The 22,582-nt window shown below is 46.8% G+C and overlaps 1 protein-coding gene and 1 long non-coding RNA gene across 8 annotated transcripts in view; one reads left to right on the top strand and one right to left on the bottom strand.

Annotated features, from left to right (window-relative positions):
- Positions 1-22,582, bottom strand: part of Spen (spen family transcriptional repressor) — a 70,177-nt gene that overhangs the window by 40,162 nt on the left and 7,433 nt on the right. For 4 of the 7 annotated variants that reach the window (NM_001395101.1, XM_087551230.1, XM_087551229.1 and 1 more), the window contains 2 exon segments: positions 9,298-9,774; positions 13,911-14,231. In NM_001395101.1, coding sequence (NP_001382030.1) covers positions 9,298-9,774; positions 13,911-14,231 — 798 coding nt within the window. 7 annotated transcript variants of the gene reach the window in all.
- LOC148006133 (uncharacterized) lies at positions 19,627-20,368 on the top strand. Its single transcript, XR_015621297.1, has 2 exons — positions 19,627-20,072; positions 20,164-20,368. It is a non-coding gene; the product is annotated as an uncharacterized LOC148006133 (long non-coding RNA).

Consider the following 22,582-nt stretch of genomic DNA (forward strand, 5'->3'; position numbering starts at 1 on the left):
TCCCAGCCCAGCCACGCCCACCGCCTTAAGGCACAAGGTTGTGTGGCAAGCAAAGCAAGCAGCGGCCAAAACAGAACATCTGCAAACTGGCTCTGCTGCGACCCCTGCAGGCTGGCATGGAAGGGAAGGGAAAACCTGCAGAGCCCGTCTGCACCAGAAAAAACAGCCCTACAGTTCACAAACACTCTGGTAGGGGTGGAGAGTCAGGGAGGCAAGGAGTTGTTGCCCCTCAGCTCTAGGCACTGACTATCAGCTCTGACGAGAACTTCCAGGGAAATCTGGATACCATACTTCAAAGAAACAGACTAACTGATGGGTAATACCATGAACGGACTTTTACCGCATAATACCATGAACGGACTTTTACCGCATCCCATCACCAACAGTAGGAAGCTGCAAGCTAGAAACTTCCCCTAATAGCTAAAGGCCCACAGTCAAGATTATGGTTTTTGTTCACAGCATTTTCTTTGACACCGGTTTCTGAACCTTGGAGAGGCTCCAGTAATATGGGTAAGGGAATGTAGCGCTTTACCTGGGCTTGTATGAGTGCAGATATCTGCATTCTAGGTGAAAACGCAGGCCAGGAGACAAACTAAGAGCTACCCCTCTAAGAGTGTGCACTGGATAGAGAGTGGAGCTTCGTGTGAGAGCACGCAAAGGGTCTGGGCTCCATACCCAATATCCCCTCCTCAAAAACAACAACAAAAACCAAAAAAAAAAAAAAAAACAACCCTCTAGCTTTAGTTTCTGACACTGGCGGCGTAAAATAAGAATTCTCTAAACCTTTACTTGAAACCTTCCTGAGTGCTCCAAAATACACATTATTTCATTTGTTAGTCCAAAATAAGCAATACAAACCTAATTACTGACTTTCACAAATTCACGTGTGTAGTTCTTTTTGCAACTGACAAGGCTGTTTCAATGGTCCCAACACAGGCATCTGTCTCCATAACACCCACATGGAAAAATAACATTCCAACCTAAGCAATTCATCTTAAACTTAGTATTTATTTATTTATTTATTTTTATTTTGGGTACAGGGTCTCACTACATAGTACAGGCTAGCCTGCCTCTGCCTTCAGTGTGCTGGGGCTAAAGGTGTGTACCGTCACGCGGCAAGAAACGTTTAGTTCACACACTTAGGAAGCTGCTCCCACACATGGTACTTTCTAGTAAACTATACATTATCATAGCAAACTGCATGACCAGGTAAAATAAACACTCATATAACTATAATGGTATGTTATCTATGATACTGTCATAACAAGCATTACCCAAGCCCACCATGATGCTCGCACACACCTATGTGCTCGCACACAGGAGTGGGGCACTGCAAGAGCCTCCCTCCAAAAACCAAACAAGGGCTGGAGAGACGTCAGGGTTGAGGACTTTAGATTCGATCCCGAGAACCAGACATCCGAGAACCAGACATCCCCATGGATGTATTAATCCCTAAGAGCTGTCACGTGGAGACAGGAGAAGCCAGCAAGCTCTAAGGCCAGCAGCAGGAGCAGTGGGAACAAGAGATCTTGCCTCAAACAAGATGGAAGGCAAGGAAGGACAGACATGTCCCCTGTGGCAGGAGTGTACCTACACACACACACACACACACACACACACACACACACACACACACACACAAGGAAGGACAGACATGTCCCCTGTGGCAGGAGTGTACCTACACACACACACACACGCATGCACACACACACACACACGCACACACACACAAGGAAGGACAGACATGTCCCCTGTGGCAGGAGTGTACCTACACACACACACACACACACACACGCACACACACACAAGGAAGGACAGACATGTCCCCTGTGGCAGGAGTGTACCTACACACACACACACGCACGCACGCACGCACGCACGCGCACACACACACACGCACACACACACAAGGAAGGACAGACATGTCCCCTGTGGCAGGAGTGTACCTACACACACACACACACACGCACGCACGCACGCGCACACACACAGGCACGCGCGCGCGCACAAATTCATCCTCCTAACTAACCCTAAAAAAAGCACACTTACCAAAGCAAAACAAAGGTGTCAGGGGACAGACCAGTCACCAACCCCAGGGTTCCCCACACATCCTTTCTACAAGAGACAGCAAATTTGGACACGTGCGTGTCTATGTGAGCTGGAGAGAAAGCTGTCGTTCACAACTTAAATCAGTGAACGTTAAGAGTTTGTAGGGGTAAAACTACAAAGCCACTTGTGATCTGTGCAGACTCGGTCCTCACAGGTAAATAAGATTATATGCCAGGGTCATTTCTGGCCTTTGTTTTGTTTTTTGAGACAGGCTTTCTCTGTATAGCTCTGGCTGTCCTGGACCTTGCTATGTAGACCAGGCTGGCCTCAAGATCTGCTGCCCCTGTGTCCCAAGTGCTGGGATTAAAGGCATGTGCCACCACGACCGGCTTCTGCTGTTTTTTGAGGCAATATCTTACTATACAGGCCAGAATAGCCTTGCATTTAAGCTGCCTTGAGCCCCAAAGTACTGGGATTACATCATGCTAGCATGCTATGCTCTAGGGCCAACAGCCTTCTTTTTTATTACCTTTTTATGCCTGGTGTCGAAGCATTGAGGGGCCATAAATATATCTCAGTGGTACAAGGTCTTCTCAGCTCCCCAACAGTGGGGATGGGGTGGGAGGATCTAAAATGTATTCAATAAACTTTTTTACCCAAAATTCAGGTAAGATAAAATTCCAAACTGTCCAACAGTAGAGGAGCTCAGTGGTATCACAGACAGCTTTACACTTCAGACAGGGGCTCGTGTATCCTTAGGCTGACCCCAAGTGTACATGTAAACAGAGGATGGCCTTGAATGCCTGGTCACCCCACAAGTCCTAGGATGACAACATCATTCAAGACCATGCTACTCATAAACAACTTTTAACATTCTTATTTAAAATAAATACATCTAGGGGCTGGAGAGCTGGCTCAGTGGTTAAGAGCACCGACTGCTCTTCCTGAGGTCCTGAGTTCAATTCCCAGCAACCACATGGTGGCTCACAACCATCTGTAATGAGATCTGATGCCCTCTTCTGGTGTGTCTGAAGACAGCTACAGTGTACTTATACATAATAAATAAATAAAGTATTAAAAAATAAATAAATAAATACATCTATAAATATCCCTAGGGGGAAAAAAACTTTAAAAATGTTTCCAGGACAGCAAAACCACTAATGTGGTTAAACAAAAGTTGGCTCCAAACCCCACAAGCTCAATGGGAGGAGCGATAAAATCCACACCCTGCAAGTGTGGCTTCCTCAGGGCTCCACAGGAGCTGTGCTGCTCAAACGCCACTCCCATACACACAACCAGCTGCTTCTTAAAAGTTTACAACCACCTGTAACTCCACTCCATGCAATCTGAGGTTCTTCTGGCACCCTTGGGCCATGCACATACATGTGCTCATACATACGAACACATGAAGTTAATCTCGTGAAATTTACACTTTTAGCCAAGTGTGGTGGCACACACCTTTAATCCCAGCACTCAGGAGAGACACACAGATCTTTCTGCCTTTGAGTCCAGCCTGGCCTACACAGTAAAACTCTATATCAATTTAAAACCAACCAAAACATTTTTTCTTTCAATTTTCCTTTCAAGAAAAAGTAAACTACTCTTCTGTCAAGGCAATGTGTCAAGCAAGGAGGTGTCAGCACCACAGCCAGGGTGGGAAGTGACATCACCACCGCCGGGGTGAGATGCTAGGGACCAAACCCAGGGCTTTGTGCACGCCTGGCAAACACTTCACTAATGAGCCTGCCCAGGACTTAAGGTTCCCCAGAAGCTTGATTTGCTGGTCTGTGTCTCTAGCACCACAGTACCCAACGAAGCACCCAACGCTGTCTCATGAAGACCTGGCCATGGGCCTAGTGAAGAGGCACCCACACCTCGGTGGGCAGTGACTGTAGCATCCAGTTCATTTTGAGAAGGTCACGTGGTAAATGTTCTGGTTTCAAACACTCAAGTAACTTAATGCATTTAAAAGTGATCTGCTGGGTTGGGGATTTAACTCAGCGGCAGAGCGCTTGCCTAGCAAGCGCAAGGCCCTGGGTTCAGTCCCCAGCTCCGGGGGGGGGGGGGGGGGGGTGATCTGCTAGAAGCCATGAATCTGAATCGAGGCTGGTCTCAAAGTGATGCCAGCCACTCCTCCTGCTTCATCCCCATGAAGTAGCTATGGCCAATAAAGACCCATGCCAAGTCACAGACCCACAGACAGACAGACAGACAGACAGACAGACAGACAGAGTGTTCTGGCCCGAGGTGGTGCTGCAGGCCCTTAATTGCAGCACATGGAAAGTTAGAGGCAGGTGGATCTCAGTGTTTGAGGCTAGCCTGGTCTTCCAAGAGTTCCAGGATAGCCAGGGCTATACAGAGAAACCTTAAAAACATGAATGAGGGGGCTGGAGAGATGGTTCTGCAGTTAAGAGCATGACTGCTCATCCAGAGGTCCTGAGTTCAATTCCCAGCAACCACATGGTGGCTCACAACCATCTGTAATGGGATCCAATGCCCTGTTCCGGTGTGTGTGAAAACAACTGCAGTGCACTTATATATAATAAATAAATCTTTAAAAAAAAGAACGAACGAACAAACGAACAAATGGAATTCTGTTGAGGCATCACAGAGTGGCTGGATAGAGCACTGGAGTTCACTGCTGGCCCCCACATGAAGGGGAAGAGACCCAACTCCACAGAGCTGTGCTCTGACCTCAACACCTCAACAAGCACCCTAGGCCGCACAGCCTTCACACACAGGCATGCGCACACACCAAATTTAAAACCAGTAGTGTTCTGCTAAAGGAAAAGCGGTGTGTTGGGTGGGGCTACAATAAAGAAAGGCGCCTGCAGCAGCCCGGGGGTGGGGCTTACCCAGGGGGCTGCTTCTCACCAGCAACTGCAGTGAAAGCTGTGAGAAAAGCTCTTCAGGAAAGTGGCACAACCATAGTCACTAAGCAGGGCGGGCTCGCTCCAGGTGGCTGCTAGAAGTCTTGCCACCCCTAATCACAGAAGTCAAAGGTGGGTCTCCAAGTCAGCCAAAATGACAGGAGAGAAATTGTTTACAGTGTGGACAACTTACACTGTACAACATGCAAAACAATGTTAATTTCAAACATCTTTAAATAGCTTTTGGGACTATTACACTTAAAAATCATCTAGGAAGGGAGAGGGAAGGCCTTGTTTCTGTCTGGGGCTTTGGTTTTGCATTTGTTGGAAGGTGTGACAAGGTCTCGCTATACACCCTGCTGTCCTGGAACTCACTCTGCACACCAAGCTGGCTGGACCTCCACAGATCTGCCTGCTGCTGCCTCCCCAGTACTTGAATTAAAGGAAGGCAGGTCTTCAGTCTGTTTCCCAACAGGTTACGCATCTCACACTGACCTCAGAATTCACTATGCAGCTGAGGATGCCCTTGAACTGCTGAGTCTCCTGTTTAAATGATGAATGTGTACACCACGCCTGACTTAAAAGAGCTATTTCTTCCCAAAAAGAAATTAAGCCGTTATAAATTTGTGTAACATTTCAAAATAGTACTTTGCATGTTAACTAGAGGGAAAGGAGCATCGGATGAAGGAACAGGAGGCTAAGAGCCTCTCAGTATCACCAACCCTAACTTCATGTGTGACCACAGGACCAAAGGTCCCACCTATCTCCAAGGCTTCTGCGTTCCTCTTCATGTTAGCGAAGAACCCCATCTGAGTCTTCCAGATGATTCTGAAAGGGCAAAGAGCCTGTGGTGCTGCTCATGACTGGCTCAGGCTCTTTCTCAGTCTTCAACCTTAGCACACTGTCGCCCGCCCATCCCCAGTCAGGCACTCTCCGGCACAGCCTGTTCTCCTTCCCCAAGGACCTAACACTGGAATTCTACTTTGAGCTTACAGGCACCTCCCATGGTTTTGATGGAGTTGTTTGGTTGGCTGACTGGGTTCTCTATGGAGCACGGTAGTAAAGGTTTACGGGTGTGGGGGTCTTTTTTTTGTTTTTTGCTGTGTGTTACAGAACAAAGCCTGAAGCATTCTAGGCGAGCACTACCAAGTGAGCGGGCCCAGCGGCTGCTTTTACCAGCTCTCTCCCTTCTGAATCCTTCAGCGCTTATCCCTGCACATGGAGCAAAACCCCGGGGCTGGAGAGACGGCTCCCTGCTCTTGGAGAAGACCTGACTTCAGTTCTGAGCACCCACACCATGATGTATACTGTCCGCTGCTATAGTTCCAGGATACACAGCGCTGTCTGTATCTTCTGATCGCTGTGGAAAACAGGCACACACGACACACACACATACATGCTGGCAAAACATTCATCCACATAAAACAAGTACACCTAAAAACTTACATTTTAAAGAATACAATTCTAAACTATTAACATGTTTAACCATTTTTAAATTATCTGTTGGTCTTAGCCAGGTATAGTAGCACACACCTTTAATGCCAACACTCAGGATACAGAGGCGGTGACTGAATTTGAGGCCAGCCTGATCTATACAGTGAGTTTCAGGTCAGTCAATACTATGTAGGGAGACCTTGTCACACACAACTATCTGCTGATCTCAAAACATTCAGATCATTCCTCTGCCCACAAAAGTCCTTACATGCTACATACAATGCCTTTCTCCTTACATGCTACATACTCCGCACAGCCTGACCAATGCCCCCTCTTAGGTCTCGGGGTTCTCCCACCATTCTATACATAGATACCCGGCACTTATCACAAAGCAGCCGTCACACTGCTAGCAATAGAAAGCTAACACGTTAGGTTCAGGTAATGAACTAAAAGCAAAATATGCAAGGCTGAAATACACCAGGTTCAGAAAGGAATTGTAACCACAATTATGTTCTCTCTGCTTAGAGAAAAGAAAAGTATGTGTGCTCGTGCATGCATGTACACACACACACACACACACACACACACACAATAAATGTATGTATATATTTGTAAGTATACACACCCTCATGCACACTTGCGTATTACTACATATGAAAAGGAAGCAATAAGTCAAAAAATGCATTAGAGCAGGGTTGGGGATTTAGCTCAGTGGTAGAACGCTTGCCTAGGAAGCGCAAGGCCCTGGGTTCGGTCCCCAGCTCCGGGGGAAAAAAAAAAAAAAAAAAAGAAAAAGAAAAGAAATGCATTAGAACGTCTTCAAAGGGGTTAAACAAACAGGCTGAAGACCGGACTCAGTTGGTAGCCGGCTTGCCTTGCACACAGAGAGCCTGGGCTCAACCTGAAGAACCCCATAAACCAGGGCACGGTATCACACACTTGTAATGTCAACATTCCCAAGCCCATGGGGTGCTGTCCTCTGGTGGCAGGCTAGAATCCCTACCTCCTTGCTCACATGTGCCTCAGCAGTACAAAGAGCACAAAAGTTTACATTTTACACTCACAGAACACCTCATGAACAGGGCCAATTCAACAACTCAGTCGGTCAGACATGACCTTCTGACCCTCCAGCTCCTGTTCTCTCTGTCATCAGGACATCCTGGACAGGGTCACCAGCAGCAGTCACCTCGGAATCTCCCTGCTCACCCACATTCTCCCTAAGACTTGGTCCGCAGGACTTTTCCAGGTACATCCCGCCCTTCTTCATGTTCAGACTGTCAGATAACAGATCTGAACATCTACTTGAGCAGATTAGCTTGGTGAGCATATCAGATCACACGTGTGTGTCAGCTTTGTGTCTCGTCCAGACTGTAACCATGGCCTTCAGTATAGAGCTGGCACAGGGCCTGACACCACACCAACATCCACACCGCATACACTTTCAGTCAGGCACCGACCCCTGAAATGCTGAGGGGTTCCTTTAATGGGCAGGGCCTAGAGAAGTTATAAAGGAGAGTGAGACACGGCAAGATTTTATAGCCCGCTCCTAGGATTCAAGCGAACTTCATCCACTCTTCATCCAGCTGGCAGGCCAGTCCGACTTCTCTGGCTTCCTACAGTAAGCACCAGTTCACTAACGTGACAATTTCCTAATAGTTAAGAAGATGAAGCTAGGGGCTGGAGAGACGGCTCAGTGGTTAAGAGCACCAACTGTTCTTCCAGAGGTCCTGAGTTCAAATCCCAGCAGCCACATGGTGGCTCACAACCATCTGTAATGGGATCTGATGTCCTCTTCTGGTGCGTCTGAAGACAGAGACAGTGTTCTCACATATATAAAATAAATAAAATAAATCTTTAAAAAAAATGGGGCTAAAAGTTCCCACTTCACTATTAGGCAATCTAGGAAACCTAAGAGAGCTATCCAATCACATGATCATTTGCTTCTCCTAAATGTAAGCACATAATACTGAAAGAAAATTCTGGACTTCTTAATCAGGTCACAGAAGCTGTGTGTTCTAGGTTCATAATACATGCCACCCAAATTTAAACATAGGGCTCCTTGTTTAAAGTCTGAATAAGAAACAGAGAGGAGAAATGCACAAAGCCTGCCTCGGCCATGAAGCAAGTGGCACCTGCCCACTAGGAAGGGGGTTACTATAGAGACGCGCAGTAAGCGAGTCGAGAGCCGTTTCGTCTCACTATTCACAATAAATGAGAGTACTATTTGTTTTCTGGGAATCTGGAGTTCTTCAGCTATGGGGAGGGGGTGCAGGCAGGATCCAGAGTCTCTTGCCATGGCCTCCTGCCATTCCTACTTCTACAGTAAGAGTCACATAAGCAATGAGAAAGTGGGGGCCCAGAAGTCGCAAGGAAAACTACGCAGTATTACCTAAGGTTTGCTTTCAACCCGTCACGTGCCAGAGCAGTTTGCTTACAGCCTAAGCTCTAAGTCTCCTTGTTAATTACCAACAATTTACTGTTGCTGTCTCTAACATAAAACTCCTTCATATCCAAAACAGCCCAACGAACAAGAGTTAAGAACGCATTTATAAAACCGGTAACGCACACTGCGGTGTTCAAGTCTGTTTAAAGTTGATTCGCTTGCTGATAATAAACCATGATGTATTCCAGCAATACATTTACCCAACAGCTTTCAGAAACACTAGCCCCATGGAGAAGCTGAGTCCTCACTCTTAAGTTACAACGAAACTCCAGAGATCCAGGATCCCGTCTGTCTCACCAGACTTCCATCACTGTTTCTCTTCCTTTCCAGCAACTGAATTTTCCCAACAGCTCTGACAAACCATCGCTTAGACTCTGGCTAACTCGGTATCACCGTGTTGCCCATTAAACACAAAATCCAGGATGGCTTGGTTAAACAGGAAGTATTAAGTTAACCATGCTGAGCGTTTGCGAGCTCGCCGGTGAGCAGCTGAGAACCTACCTGTCTGTGCTGCTGCTGCTGCTGCTGCTGATGGAGTCGCTGCTGGAGGATCTGCTCCTGGAGCCACTGCCGCTGGGGGATCTGGTGGGTCTGGACGCTTGGCTGGCCAGCCTCTGCGGGGACTGGTTTCTAGACTGGGATGAATGTGGTGAGCGACTCCTGCTGTGCTGGTAGTTGCGCTCTGGCCTTCTGCCTCGTACCTCCCGGGTAAGGTCGTCCCTGTAGATATCCCTGTGTACCACACTGGGCAGTGTAAACTGCTCCCGGGCCCTAGGTTCGTATCGGGGGTCATGAGCATCAAAGCGGTTTGGACTTCGACTCCGAGAAGTGTAATAGAGCCCGTGTTGTAAAGTCCGCTCTCGAGGGTCTCTATAGTAATCCTGATCGTAATGTCTTGTCCGATCAAATGCTCCTGTCCCCCGTTCATGGTGTCCATAGGCACTATGTTCATAAGCACGCTCCCTGTTATCTGAAGCCCTGCATTTAGGAGGGGAAAATACTTCATCAGAAAGAAGCAAGCAAAACTGAGTGCAAATCATGCAAACATTCACGTCAGAGCTGCCTTTACGCCTCACCTTTCTGGACAGCACAAGCCTTAGTATAAGCAAACACTGACATGCTCGCCATTTTACCTGACTCCATAACCTCACTAATGAGCGTCGCTACTTCCTTTATATAATGGGTCTTCCCTGGTGGTAATCCCTTTATTGGGGGTTTTCCAACTTGTATTAAAAGGTGTGGGTGTGTGCGCGAGTGTGTGCGTGTGTTGTAACACGAGCCTTTTTTCTGTTTTTTAGTCTCCTATAGCTCAGGGTAACCTCAAACTCCCTATACAGATAAGCATGACCTTGAACTTCTGATCTTAAGCAACAGGATGACACAGGATGACGGGCATGTGCCACAATGCATGCACAACGCCCAGCTTGCACCCTGATTTTAATGCGAAAGCTCCTTGTTATATGTTTAGCTGAGGTTTATTTTTAAACGGGGTCTTACTGTGTGACCCTGACTGGCCTAGATCTATATAAACAAGGTCGGCCTCAAACTCAAAGATCTGCCAGCCTCTGCCTGTGGGCGCTGGGATTAAGAGGGTGTACCCGCCAGGCCCCACCTAATGCTAACGGTTTTTTGCAGTTTCATCGGAGTAAAACGTACTATGCTTCTAATTATTTGCAGTTTGCTTTGGGACACATCTGCATACTGCATTGGGAAGACGCTGGGGCCTGTGACAGCCCATGTCTGCAGTGGAAGGATTATCAAACAAACAAAAAGAGAAAAAAATTCAGATGTAACATTTTCTTACTCCTGAACTTTCCTTCCCTTGGAGACAGACAGGGTCTTCCTGTGTAGCCCAGGACAGACTTGCAACTTTCAAGCCATCTGTTTCAGTCTCCCCAGGACCTGGAACTCCAAGGCATGAGCCACCTTCAGGCCTTTCAGCCATTTTTTCTGCTTAGGTACTCTAAATAAATCACTAAGCTACATCAATTGCCCAAATAATTATATTTAAAAATGAAAAGGAATCTTAAGAGCAATTAGGACATCAAAATCCTGGGATGTTACTTAACAGAGTCTGCACAACTTTAGCTAAGAATAAAAGGTGTTTTATCTCCTTCTGCTCCCAGCCACCGTTACATAATTTTTAAATATGTATTCCATGGTTCATTTTCTTCATATGTGTGCTCAGTGACTGAAGGAAACGGGTCTTCTTGGCTTTTACTGCACTCAATGTACCTGAGAGGAAACCAGTCATGCTGGCGATTGAGAGCTACTCTGAGCAGCCATCAGCAATGAGCTGACATCACTGGTTTTGTTTTGCAGCACTGGGATCTGATCCAGAACCCTGTACATGTTGGGGCAATGTTCTACCACTGAGCGACATTTGCAGTCCCCTTAACATTCTTAGTTAAGATGTGAATGGTCACCAACTCAAGAGCACAGTACTGCGTGTGCGTGTGCGTGTAGGACAGCACTTACGCACTTCTGTGGTAATTTAAGGCATCTGGCATGGCAGCCCACACCCTTTTATGGAGGCAGAGATAAGTGAGTCTCAGTGTGAGGCCAGTGAAACCCAGCCTCAGAAAAAGAAAATGGAAAAAAGAAAAAAGAAGGAAAAGGAAAAGGAAAAGAAAGGAAGGGAAGGAGGGAGGGGGGAGGATGAACGAAGGACAGACAGACCCTACTCTTAAGAAATTTTAAGTTCTCTACTCTGCAGGGAACAGGCCACTGGAGCTTCTCTGCAACCTCGACCCCTATCAATAATCTATCAAAGATATAAGGAATCATGAAAGATAAAGAATTAGAACCTCTCCTACGAGGCTAGATTCAAAGTCTGTGACAACCTACGCCATCTTCTCAGTCCCCTCTAGACTTCCCGCCTCTCCAACAGGGCTGGTCATCTTCTGGTTCACTCAGTGCCATGTGCAGGCTGTGTGCGTGCACACATCTGTGCATGCATGTACACTTGCACATATTCAAGATCACATGGAGGGCAAGCTGGGCGTTTTCCTTGACCACTCTGACCCTTACTCTTTATTCACACTTTGTAAGATCTAGGACTCATCGTATAGACTAGGCTGGCCTCAAACTCAGAGACTCTCTCTTGCCTCTGCCTCCAGTGCTGAGACTGAAGGTGTGTGTGTGTCACCACACCCAACCCAGACCTTATTTTCTCACTTAACCTGGTGGAGCCAACCAACTGAGCTAGGCAGACAAGCAAATAAGTTTCAGGGGCGCCCTGTCTCCAGCTTCCAGTGAGGGCAACAGCTGCCAATCACTGTGCCAGGCTGTCACTGGGCATAGGATCTGAACTCAGGACTCTGGTTGCATGGAAAGCATCTCACGGACGAGCCGTCCCCTCAGACTACAATCAGCTACTCTGGCTGCTTCTGCTGCCATCATGGGAAAACTTCGAAGCTGGTACAGTGTGAGAGTGTGTGTGTGTGTGTGTGTGTGTGTGTGTGTGTGTGTGTGTGTGTGAGAGAGAGGGGGGGGGGATATTTCCTTTTTAAGTGTATTAAATGACATTATTTTGCTTTTTCATTAACCATAATTCCAAATTTTGACTATTCCAATGTCTAACAAGAAGGTTTCTTTGAGATGTACAAGAAAACATTTGTTTCTGCACGCTGCCAAGTGTTAATCGGTGAAGCCATAAGCAACATTTCTGGGCAGTCACAGCTACAGCTGCTACTCGACAGTATGTGCAGTTCTTATCTTAGGAAGAGACAGAGGCAGGCACGGGAGGAGCAGAGCTGGCGGCTAACTGCTAGTCTCAGTCATCTGTTAGTGCTGTGCATCTAGAGTTAGTGGGAAGAGAGTAGGACTTGGGTTAGAAGAGGGGCTGATATACACAGGTCAGGACATACCAACCTTTTCCACTGTGGAAACACGACCTATAATCCCAATTAAATCTAGGGAGAGAATTGTGAACATAACTTCCCCAATTTTGGCCCCTCTTACAGGGGTAATCCACCTTCTTAGTGGGCAAGGGTGTCAAATGATATTTAGATGAACCACAAGAAAAAAAATCTTAGTGACCAGACAAATAATTCCACAGGAAGCAAGTAGTCCCAAACAAAGTGTAACTCTTAAACCCCCAGACTTCTTTCTTGAGAGAGTAGACAATTATAAATTGATCCACATTCATAAACATCTGCATCCCTAAAGAGGAACCAAGCAGCTGGCAACGAGGAACATTTTTCTATAATCCCAACCAATGAGGAACAAAGTCGCTGGGAGCTGTTCGCTTTTGTAGACATCCAGCCCAGTCAGTTTGACTGCTGTATCCACAACTGACCATCTAGTCCAAAGCTAAAGTCCCCTCAGCAGGGCAGTAACCTGCTTAAGAAGCGACAGTAATCCTCTTCCCCTTGGCTACTGGGTCTTGAGCTCATAGCATCCCATACATCCCGGCAGTTAGAAGCAGCTATATCCAGGATTTATAAACGTCCATCGCCTGTTTCCCCAATTCCATCAAGTGTAATTCCACGGAAAGTGAGTAGATCCAAAATGGGAAACCAAGCGAAGCCTTTGATCTTCCTCACCCATGCACGCACGCACGCACGCACACATTTCCACCCTGGAGCACTGTTTGTAGTATCCAAGTGGTTGAATCAGTGGCCTGCGAGACATTCTGTGACAATCCAATCTGTGGAAGCTTCACATACTGAAAACCGAGAGGTGTTTATCAGCTTCTAAAAGCTCTGTAGGCTCTGATACTCCGGATATATTCCAAATAGCCCGAAGACAAAGCTGGCAGCCAAATAGCTCCATCTGTAGTAAGGATATATCCAAGGAAAGCCTTGATAATATCCAAGAGGAGGACACGTCCTTCTGGAAGCCAGGTAACCCCAAAACTGAAGCTGTTCAGGAACTCTTCCTTCCGCCATGTGATCTCACCAGGGATATCCAATCTGCTGCAGGAAATATCCTCTATGATATTCCTCAGTGAGGTGCCAGCCACTGGGATAGAAATAACTTCCGTTTCCAACCCAAAAGAGGAAACATTGAGAATGCCCAAAACTTTAAATCCATCTGGGGCCCCTAAATACGAGTTTCTGTTTCTCACCACATCAAATACAATACCTGCCTACTGAAACCTTGGAACTTACCCATCGAGTCTCCGCTCATAGCGTCCTTCCCGTGCATGAAGTGATGGTGGGGGGCCATAAGCAGGCCCTCCACCACTTCCTCTGAACCCAGAAACCTCTCTACTACGAGATGCTATGGAAACTGTATCATCCAGTCCCCGAGCAGCACTCGGAATAGTGCCTGGTTCATTATAATCCGTGCGAAGGTCTCTGTCTCCCATTTTGTTGACGGAGTTGTGAGCTTTCTGTGCACTTTTGATGTCCACAAAATCCACAAAGGCAGCCACTCCTCCTTCAGACCCCCGCTTGGGGAGAATTTTGACACTTTCCACGCGGCCATATCTAGGAGGGAAAAAGAAGTAAATTATTTATATCAATAATTTTCCATAAAATTTTTTTTCTAACATGTTTCCTTTTAAGGTAATTTATTATATATCTACAGAACATAACCTACAAAGTAGTTTTGTTGGAGGTAACTGTTTCTATGTGCTTATTGTGTGGAGAGGCAGCGTTCTGTGTCACGTGCCTTGGTCTACCTCCTCACTGCTGAGACAGGCTAGCCCTGTGAACGTGATCTGGCTAGACGTGATCCGGGTAACGAGAGTGTGTCTAGCTCTCGTGAGGATGCTGGGGACTGAACACATATGGGTCTTCATGTTTGAACAGCAAGCATTTTACAAACTGAGTTATCTCCCAGGTCCCCAAAATGGCTATTTAAATAACTCTCATTTAAAACACACACAATACTCCTGCTTGTCCTCACAGATTGTAAAGATGAGTAAACCTAAAATAAAATCACAGTGGCTTTAAAACACCGGAGTGGGATGTGGTGGCTCGTGGCAGCAGTTCCAACACTCTGGGGACAGGCAGGAGAGAGAGAGTTAAGAGGCCAGACTGGCTACATGGCAAGTTCTAGAACTCACGGGAAGCCTGAATTTCATCAATGACCAAGACAATCTCCTGCTTATTCAGTCTCTGTGTTCCTGTAGATGTGCACAGGCCACCATAAGCAGGTGATGGCCAGAGTCGGTTTTCCTTTGTCTGCTGTGTGGGTTCTGAGGAGATGCAGCCTGTCAGGCTTGCATGCACTTTACCCACTCAGCCATCGCACCGGCTTCTTCTTGAGGGTGGAAGAGGGGGGCTTGTAATACTCCTGCTTGTCCGGCACCACCACCACCACCACCACCTCCGTGACTCTGGGCAGCTCTGGGAACTGAACACCAGCCTTCTGTGTGTTTTCCACAGAAAAGAGGCAGGCACGGCACTTCTCACACAGCATGAACTTGCTGACAATCTCCAACCATCAGTTGACATTTCCCCAAAAAGAATAACATTACCAGAAAACAGATCTCTTCCAGTCCTATGATCATTTGAGTCACTCTTAAAAATGAATTGTGGTACCAAAATCTGTCTTCTCAGAAAACTGTTCTACAGGTGAACAAGTTATTTGTTACAACTGACTGATGAGGGCCAGTGAGACAGCTCAGCAGGCAAAGCTAGCCAAGACTGGTCACATACCTGAATTCGACCCAAGAACCACAAGACACAATGAGAAAACTGACTCCAGAAGGCTATCCTCTGTTGTGCTGCACAAGCACATGTGCGAGGGCGGACACACACACACACACACACACACGGACACATGGACACACACACACGGGGGGGGGGGGAGACACCCGTAAGCTGAGAGAACAGAGTTGGGCTCTTTGTGATTTAGGGGAAAGTTTAATAGATATTTATATGAGTCTTCCCATACAAACAAAATACCTTTTAAATATATGACAAGAGACTTGAGTCTGTAACACACACACACACACACACACACACACACACACAAAAAAAAAAACTCACCATACAATTTAACTTTTAAAAAAAGGGGGGGAGGAGGGGAGACTCAGTAGGTAGCCCTGACTGGTCTAGAACTTGCTATGTAAACCAGACTTAGCCTTGAACTCTTGCCTGCCTCTGCTTCCCAAGGGCTGGGACTATAAAGCACGTGTCATCATGCATGGCTAAACTCACGTTTTTATTAAACAGACTTTGACAAAATAGACTTCCTATGGGTGCCACACGAGAATAATCCTGATCCTGTAATCCCAATACCTGGGAGGTAGAGACAGGGGCAAGAGCTGGAAATCACTTTCACTATATGGTAAATTCCAGGCCAGCCTCAATTCCAGGTGAGCCTGTTAGAGAAAAGGGGAGGGGAGGGGAGGGAGGGGGGAGGACAGGAGGGAGGGAGGTATGGAGAGAGGGAAGAAGGGGAGAAATTTAGATGTTTCACTGTAATTATCCAGCTGGCTCCTGACTTTTCTAAAGACTCAAGCCCTCCTTTTGCCTCCTGAGTTCTATGACTAAAAACATGTGACACCGGGGTTGGGGATTTAGCTCAGTGGTATAGTGCTTGCCTAGCAAGCGCAAGGCCCTAGGTTCGGTCCCCAGCTCCAAAAAAAAAGGGAAAAAAAAAAAAAAAGGTGACACCTTGCCCAAAGTTTGTTTTTTTTTTTCTTTTCTTTTCTTTTTTTCAGAGCTGAGGACCGAACCCAGGGCCTTACCCAGGTAGAGCTAGGCAAGCGCTCTACCACTGAGCTAAATCCCCAACCCCAAACAAAGTTTTTTTTCTTTTCTCTTTTTCTTCTCCCCCCTTTTCTTTTTCTTTCTTTTTTTTTTTTTTTTTTTCTTTGTCTTCTGAAACAGGGTTTTTTATCTGTGTTGCCCTGGCTGTCCTGGAACACATTCTGTAGACCAGGCTGGCCTCCAACTCAGAGATCCACCTGCCTCTGCCTCCTGAGTGCTGAGACTGAGCATGTTTTCTCAGCCATGTTTTGATTTTTTTATTGTGTGTGTGTTGCCTGCATATATGTGTGTGCAGTGTGTGCAGTATGTGTGTGCCTGGTGCCTGAAGAGGTTAGAAGAAAGGATAAGACGGCAGTACAGGGTGTGTGTGTGTGTGTGTGTGTGTGTGTGTGTGTGTGTGTGTGTGTGTGTCTGCAGAGGTTAGAAGAAGGGTTAAGAAGGCACCTATTGATGGGTGTGAGCTGGGAGTTGAACTCCTGTATCTTCAAGTGCTCTCTTATCTGCTGAACTGGCTCTCCCACCCCGAGAGAGGACTTTTTTTTCCCTAACACACACCATTTTCCACCCCTAGCTGGCTGAACATAGAGGGCTGACTATTCATCTAAGTTTTCGGGGCAGAATGAAAAACTACCCAAAATCCTGTCAAGTTTTGTCAAGCTTAGTCTTTCAACATTCTGAACTGTCTACAGTAAGCATTAGCAGTCCTTAGAGATGCCCTGAGGAATGTCGTCACCTCAGTATGTTAATAACCTCAGATTATGTATTTGAGAACTCAGGAACATAGAAGAAAAGCCAGAGACAATAAGAGGTGACTGGATCTATGGTCCAGTGACAGCATGCCTTTAAAAGTCATACTGTGGGGCTGGAGAGAGACGGCCCAGGGGTTAAAATCATGCATCGCTCTTACAGAGGACAGGTGCTCAGCTCCCACAACCTGTGTCAAAACTGCCTATAATTCCAGTTTCAGAGAATTTGGTGGCCTCTTTTGGCCTTCATGGGCACCTGCATTACATACCCACATACACTATGCACATATAGTTTAAAATTAAATTTACATTTTTAGAGGCTAGAGAGATGGTCCACTGAGTAAGCGGACAGGCTGCTCTTGCAGAGGACCTGGGTTTGGTTCCCAGCACCCACAGGGCAGCTCACAACCAGGGTGTCTGGTGTCTTCCTCTGGTCTCCATCCACAGGCCCCAGACACACAAGTGGTACACAGACATACAAGCAAACAGGCAAGCAAAACACTCCTGCACTTAAAATAATTAAATGTGTCTGCATATATATTATAGTTATATAGTATATATAGTTAAATAGCATGTATGTGTATATATTTATGTGTACACACAGAGAGTTTTAAAAAGCACAGCCTTGCCCCTCTAATTTCTAGTACCCTGGAAGCTAAAGTGGGACGGTCAACATGGTAGGGATGAGCGGTGCTACAGCAAGACCCTCTCAAAATAAACAAAACGCCCAACATGATGCACATCTATGACCTCGACGCTGTAGTGAAAACGTTGGTTCCTTTAAAAAAGCAGGTAAGAATGATGCTCTTTAACCCCGGGGTGGGGCTATGGGCTGCTTCAGACTGTCCACAGCGATTTGCCGCATGCTCTAGCAGGGGAGTGATTTTGCCGGTTGCATAGTTTCTGCAGTTGTGTGACCCTGAGCATTCTGGGGACTTTTTCTGAGAAGACATATAAATGCCGGGGCCCCAAGATGGTTGATGGGTTGTTAGATGGCGGAGTAGATGTGCAAAGAAGAAACTAGCTATCCTGACGTGGAAGATCAAACTTCCCCCAAGGAACTTGAACCGTGAAGGCCCTAATCGGCAGGAAGTAATCTACCGATAACAGTGCCCTGCCCCCTCCCATCTTCTCTCTTATCTAGTGTTAGGGGGTTTAAAGGGTGTTAAAGGGGTGGAAAAGGAGTGGAAGAACAAACCCACACAGTAGTGAAAGTGCACCTCACAACACTCGAAAGGCACGAGCAGGAAGGCCGGCCATTCCACCCTTGGCGACATAAACTTCAAACTTTGGGCTGCGTGATAACCTATTATAGATCAAAGAGGGGTGGGAGGGATCATCTTGTCTGGCAAAACAAGACTTTTTTTTTTTTTTGATTGCTGATGCTTTATTTATTTATTTATTTATTTATTTATTTATTTATTTATTTATTTTGAGACAAGACCTTCCAAAGTAGCCTGGCTGACTTCAGTGACCCTCCTACCTCTCAGCCTTCTGAGTGCTTGGGGTGCCAATGGGAGCTCACCAAGCCCTGAAAGGCTTCACTTTACAGACAAGATTCCGAGGCTGGAGAGAGGGCTCAGTGGCTGGAGCACTTGTTACTCTTGCAGAAAAGAAGGTTTTGGTTCCCAGCACTCGCAAGGTGGCCCACAGCCATCTGTAACTCCAGTTCCGGGGAACCTGATCCTGACCCCCTAGGCACCAGGTGCACACATGGCACACAGACATACATGCAGGCAAAGCACTCATACACATAAAATACGGAAATTAAAAAAAAAAAAACACTAGAAATTAAAGAAAGGCAGGCAGGCAAAGGCTCTACCTTACCTCACTATATGTCAACTGACACACTTTCTGAAACTGGACACACTTGAAAGGCATTTTCGACTTCAAGTGTACCTGATTACAGTAGTAATTTGTTATGATAATGGCCAACTATTTCATGGTGATATTAAAAACATCCAATGTGCAATTAATTTATATATAAAATTGATTCATAAAACTTAATTACTAAAGATGGTTAAAAACAGACAATGGTGGTACCCACCCTTTTAATCTCTGCACTTAGGAGGGAAAGGCAGGGCAATCTCTAAATTGGAGGCCACCCTGGTCTACAGAGGGAGTTCAGGACAGTCAGTGCCGCATAGAAACCCCTGACTCAAAAAACAACAACCACCCTCCTCAAAATCCCTAAATCCAGCACAATGTCCACCATAAGCCCTGGTTCTTTTTCTTGGGTTTGGGACAGATCTGGCTGTATAGCTCTGGCTTCGAGAGGTCACCATGGAGACCAAGCTGGCCTTTAATTACCCAATCTTCCTTCCCCTCTTGGCCTTTGGGTGTCAGGGTTACAAGTGTGAGCTAACAAACTGGGCTCCTGGCCTCCCTCCGGGCTCCGGAGCTCCCTGCCCTTGGAGTGACAGGAAAGAACAGAACAGAGCAGGATTTACAACTGTCTGTGATGTATGTCCCTCTGCCAGGGCAAAGCCACTGGGCTGCAGTGCACAACCTTGGGAAAACAGCTAAGATGATAATACAGGAAAACCCCTACCTCCAAAGGAAAAGTGACCCCGCCCACCCCCACCAAGGAAAAGGAGGAAGAGACTAAATAAGTCAGCCACAGAAGACAACAGGTCTGGGAGCAGGACTCCACGAAGGAGCTTGAGTCTGTGTGTGAAGCTCTGGGTTTAATCACCAGCATGCGAGGGGGAAACTGCACTTGGGGCTGGCCAGACAGCGCAGCAGAGAAGAACGGCTGCTCAGTTCCCAGCACCCACGTCCCGAGGCTCCCGACTCTGGGGACCTGACGCCCTCTTCTGGCCTCTTCAGACACCTGCACTACAGCGCCGTGATCTTTAAGGTATGAGAGCTTTGAACTGCTGTTTGAAAACAAGCAAGAATCGGTCATTGTGGTGTGATTATGATACTAGTTCCGTGCTCTCTTTAACCAGTCTGACCTTCTGGAAGTATTGCAATACTAGTGGAGAAAACGAGACAACTGAGACCTGGTTCAGAACAACCGTTATCCAGACCTGAGAGAAGACTTCTCGGTTAGGAGCAAGCACTGGCTGGGCACAATAGCCCATGCCTCTAACCCCTAGCATTTACAAAGCAGAGGCAGGTGATTTCTGAGGGAGAACAGGCTAGTCTCTGCAGTGGGTTCCAGGCCAGCAAGAGCAACATTGTGTAGCCCTGCCTCAAAAACAAAATCTAAACAAGAGACAGTAGATTGTTCTTGCATTAGAGGACTGGGAGTTCAAGTCCCAGCACCCAACTCCAGGGGATCTGACAACCCTCAAGACCTTGGCACACACAGTAATGGTGGCGATGATGGTGATGGTGATGATGGTGGTGATGACGATGAAGCAACAAACCCCCACTGTGAGGCTTATGCCAGGGAACAGGTGTACCAATATTGCAGGAAAAAACCGCCCCAACCCAAGCATGATGACTCATAGCTAAAATCCCAGCAGCACTCTGGGAGGCTGAGATAGAAAAATCTATTAAGAGCATCTACCAAACCAGAGGACCTGGGTTCGGTTCCCGGCATCCACCTATAACACCATTTCCAGTGATCCAATGGCCTCTTCTGGCCTCCATGGGTACCCAGCATGCATACGGTGCACATACACACACGCGGGCAATACCCATGCAGAACTTAAAGCAAATACATCCTCTTAAAAAGTGGCACCTCTCTTTTGGTTTGTGCCGCTCTTAAACCCCAGTATGCGAGGCAGAGGCAAGGGGATCTCTATGAGTTCTAGGCCAGCCTGGTCTTTAGAGTGAGGCCCTGTCTCTGAGAGAAGTGGGGTGGTTTGTTAAGGAAAGGAAAAAAAGAGTTCATGTTCTTAGAGCACAGTGAGCTCTAAGCCACCAGGGGCTACAGCGCTCTATACTCTCTGTATAAACTTCAGGAAACCGTTTTCCCACGTCCACATTAAAGGTTGCTGCTTGCCTGATTCAGTGTAAGGCTACTTCACCACAACAAATCCTAAAACCTGTTCTCCACTTGACGTAAGAAAGTTGACGAATGAGTTTATGACGAGCAGGAGAAAACCACACCTCAGACTGATTTAGGTCCAAACCTAATAGCAGCAGTTCGAGCAGAGACAAGACCCTGAGGTCGTGAGTGAGGTAGTGGTGAGTCTGTTGTTCACGCCCCAGAGGAACACCTCTGACAGAAGAGAAAAGGGCAAAACCAGCAAAGCCACTCCCAATGCCACCTTCTTTACTCTGCCAGCTTCACTGTGTTGGGTTCCAAGAACTTGCTAAGAGCCACCAGGGCCATGTCCTCACAAGTGGCAGGAGTGGACGGCAGAGCCCCTGGGAACTGAGTTACAAAGGACAGTAACTACTGAACAGCGCTGTGCATGAAAGGACGGGAGTCAGGTCTCTCACTATTTTAGAAGGGTTATAAACATGAAAGGGAAAAGCTAGAAACCTCATCATCCCCTTGAGACAAATTAGTGGGTAAAGGGGCTGTGGGAGCTTGGGGATAACCCCAAAAGTTGTCTTCTGACCTATATATTACACATATGCCCACACGCGCGCGCGTGTTCTCTCTCTCTCTCTCTCTCTCTCTCTCTCTCTCTCACACACACACACACACACACACACACACACACACACACACACACTCCACACCATGGTCAGACCTGTACTCAGACATAGCATACACCTATAAAATATCGATAATGATACAAATAATTGGTAATAGGTAGAATAAAATTTCTGATTAACTGAACAGGTCAACTCAGTATATATGATTACAGGTGCAATGACTCAGTGAGGAAAGGGTGCTTGCTACACGACCTAAATTCAATTCCCACGGTAAGAGGAAAGAACAGCAAGCCATCCTGACCACTGCCACTGTAAGTTCACATGAGCACACACAAATGTAAATTAAGACACAACAGCACCTTCGTGTTCATACATGCATGTACAAATGACACATCTCAGCTCTGAAAAAGAAAATCACAGTTCTGAGCACTTAAACCTTGATTTCTGGGGCTGAAGAGATGGTTCAGCCGTTAACGGAGCATGGTGTTCTAAAGATCCAAGTTTGATTCCCAGCTCCCTGAGGCAGGAAGTTCACAACTAAGCATACAACTCTAGCTCCAGAGAACATCTGATGCTTTTGGCCTCCGCCAACACCTTCACTTCACAGACTCCCAGAGACACTCGCAGTAAATAACTGAAAATAAACCTTTAAGGTTTTTGATTTCTACCTAACTACACCAATAGCAAAAAAGGCTTCTTCCAGGACTGAAATGTAGAAAGCTGTGGTGAACAGAAGCTCCTGCCATGCCTGGGCCATGAAGGCTAAGGAGCGGCAGCAGCTGATCACCACCCAAAGGGAGGGCTCTCTTC

Source organism: Rattus norvegicus, chromosome 5, assembly GCF_021556685.1.
Source record: "Rattus norvegicus strain SHRSP/BbbUtx chromosome 5, alternate assembly SHRSP_T2T, whole genome shotgun sequence".
In the NCBI taxonomy this organism is placed as follows: Eukaryota; Metazoa; Chordata; class Mammalia; order Rodentia; family Muridae; genus Rattus; species Rattus norvegicus.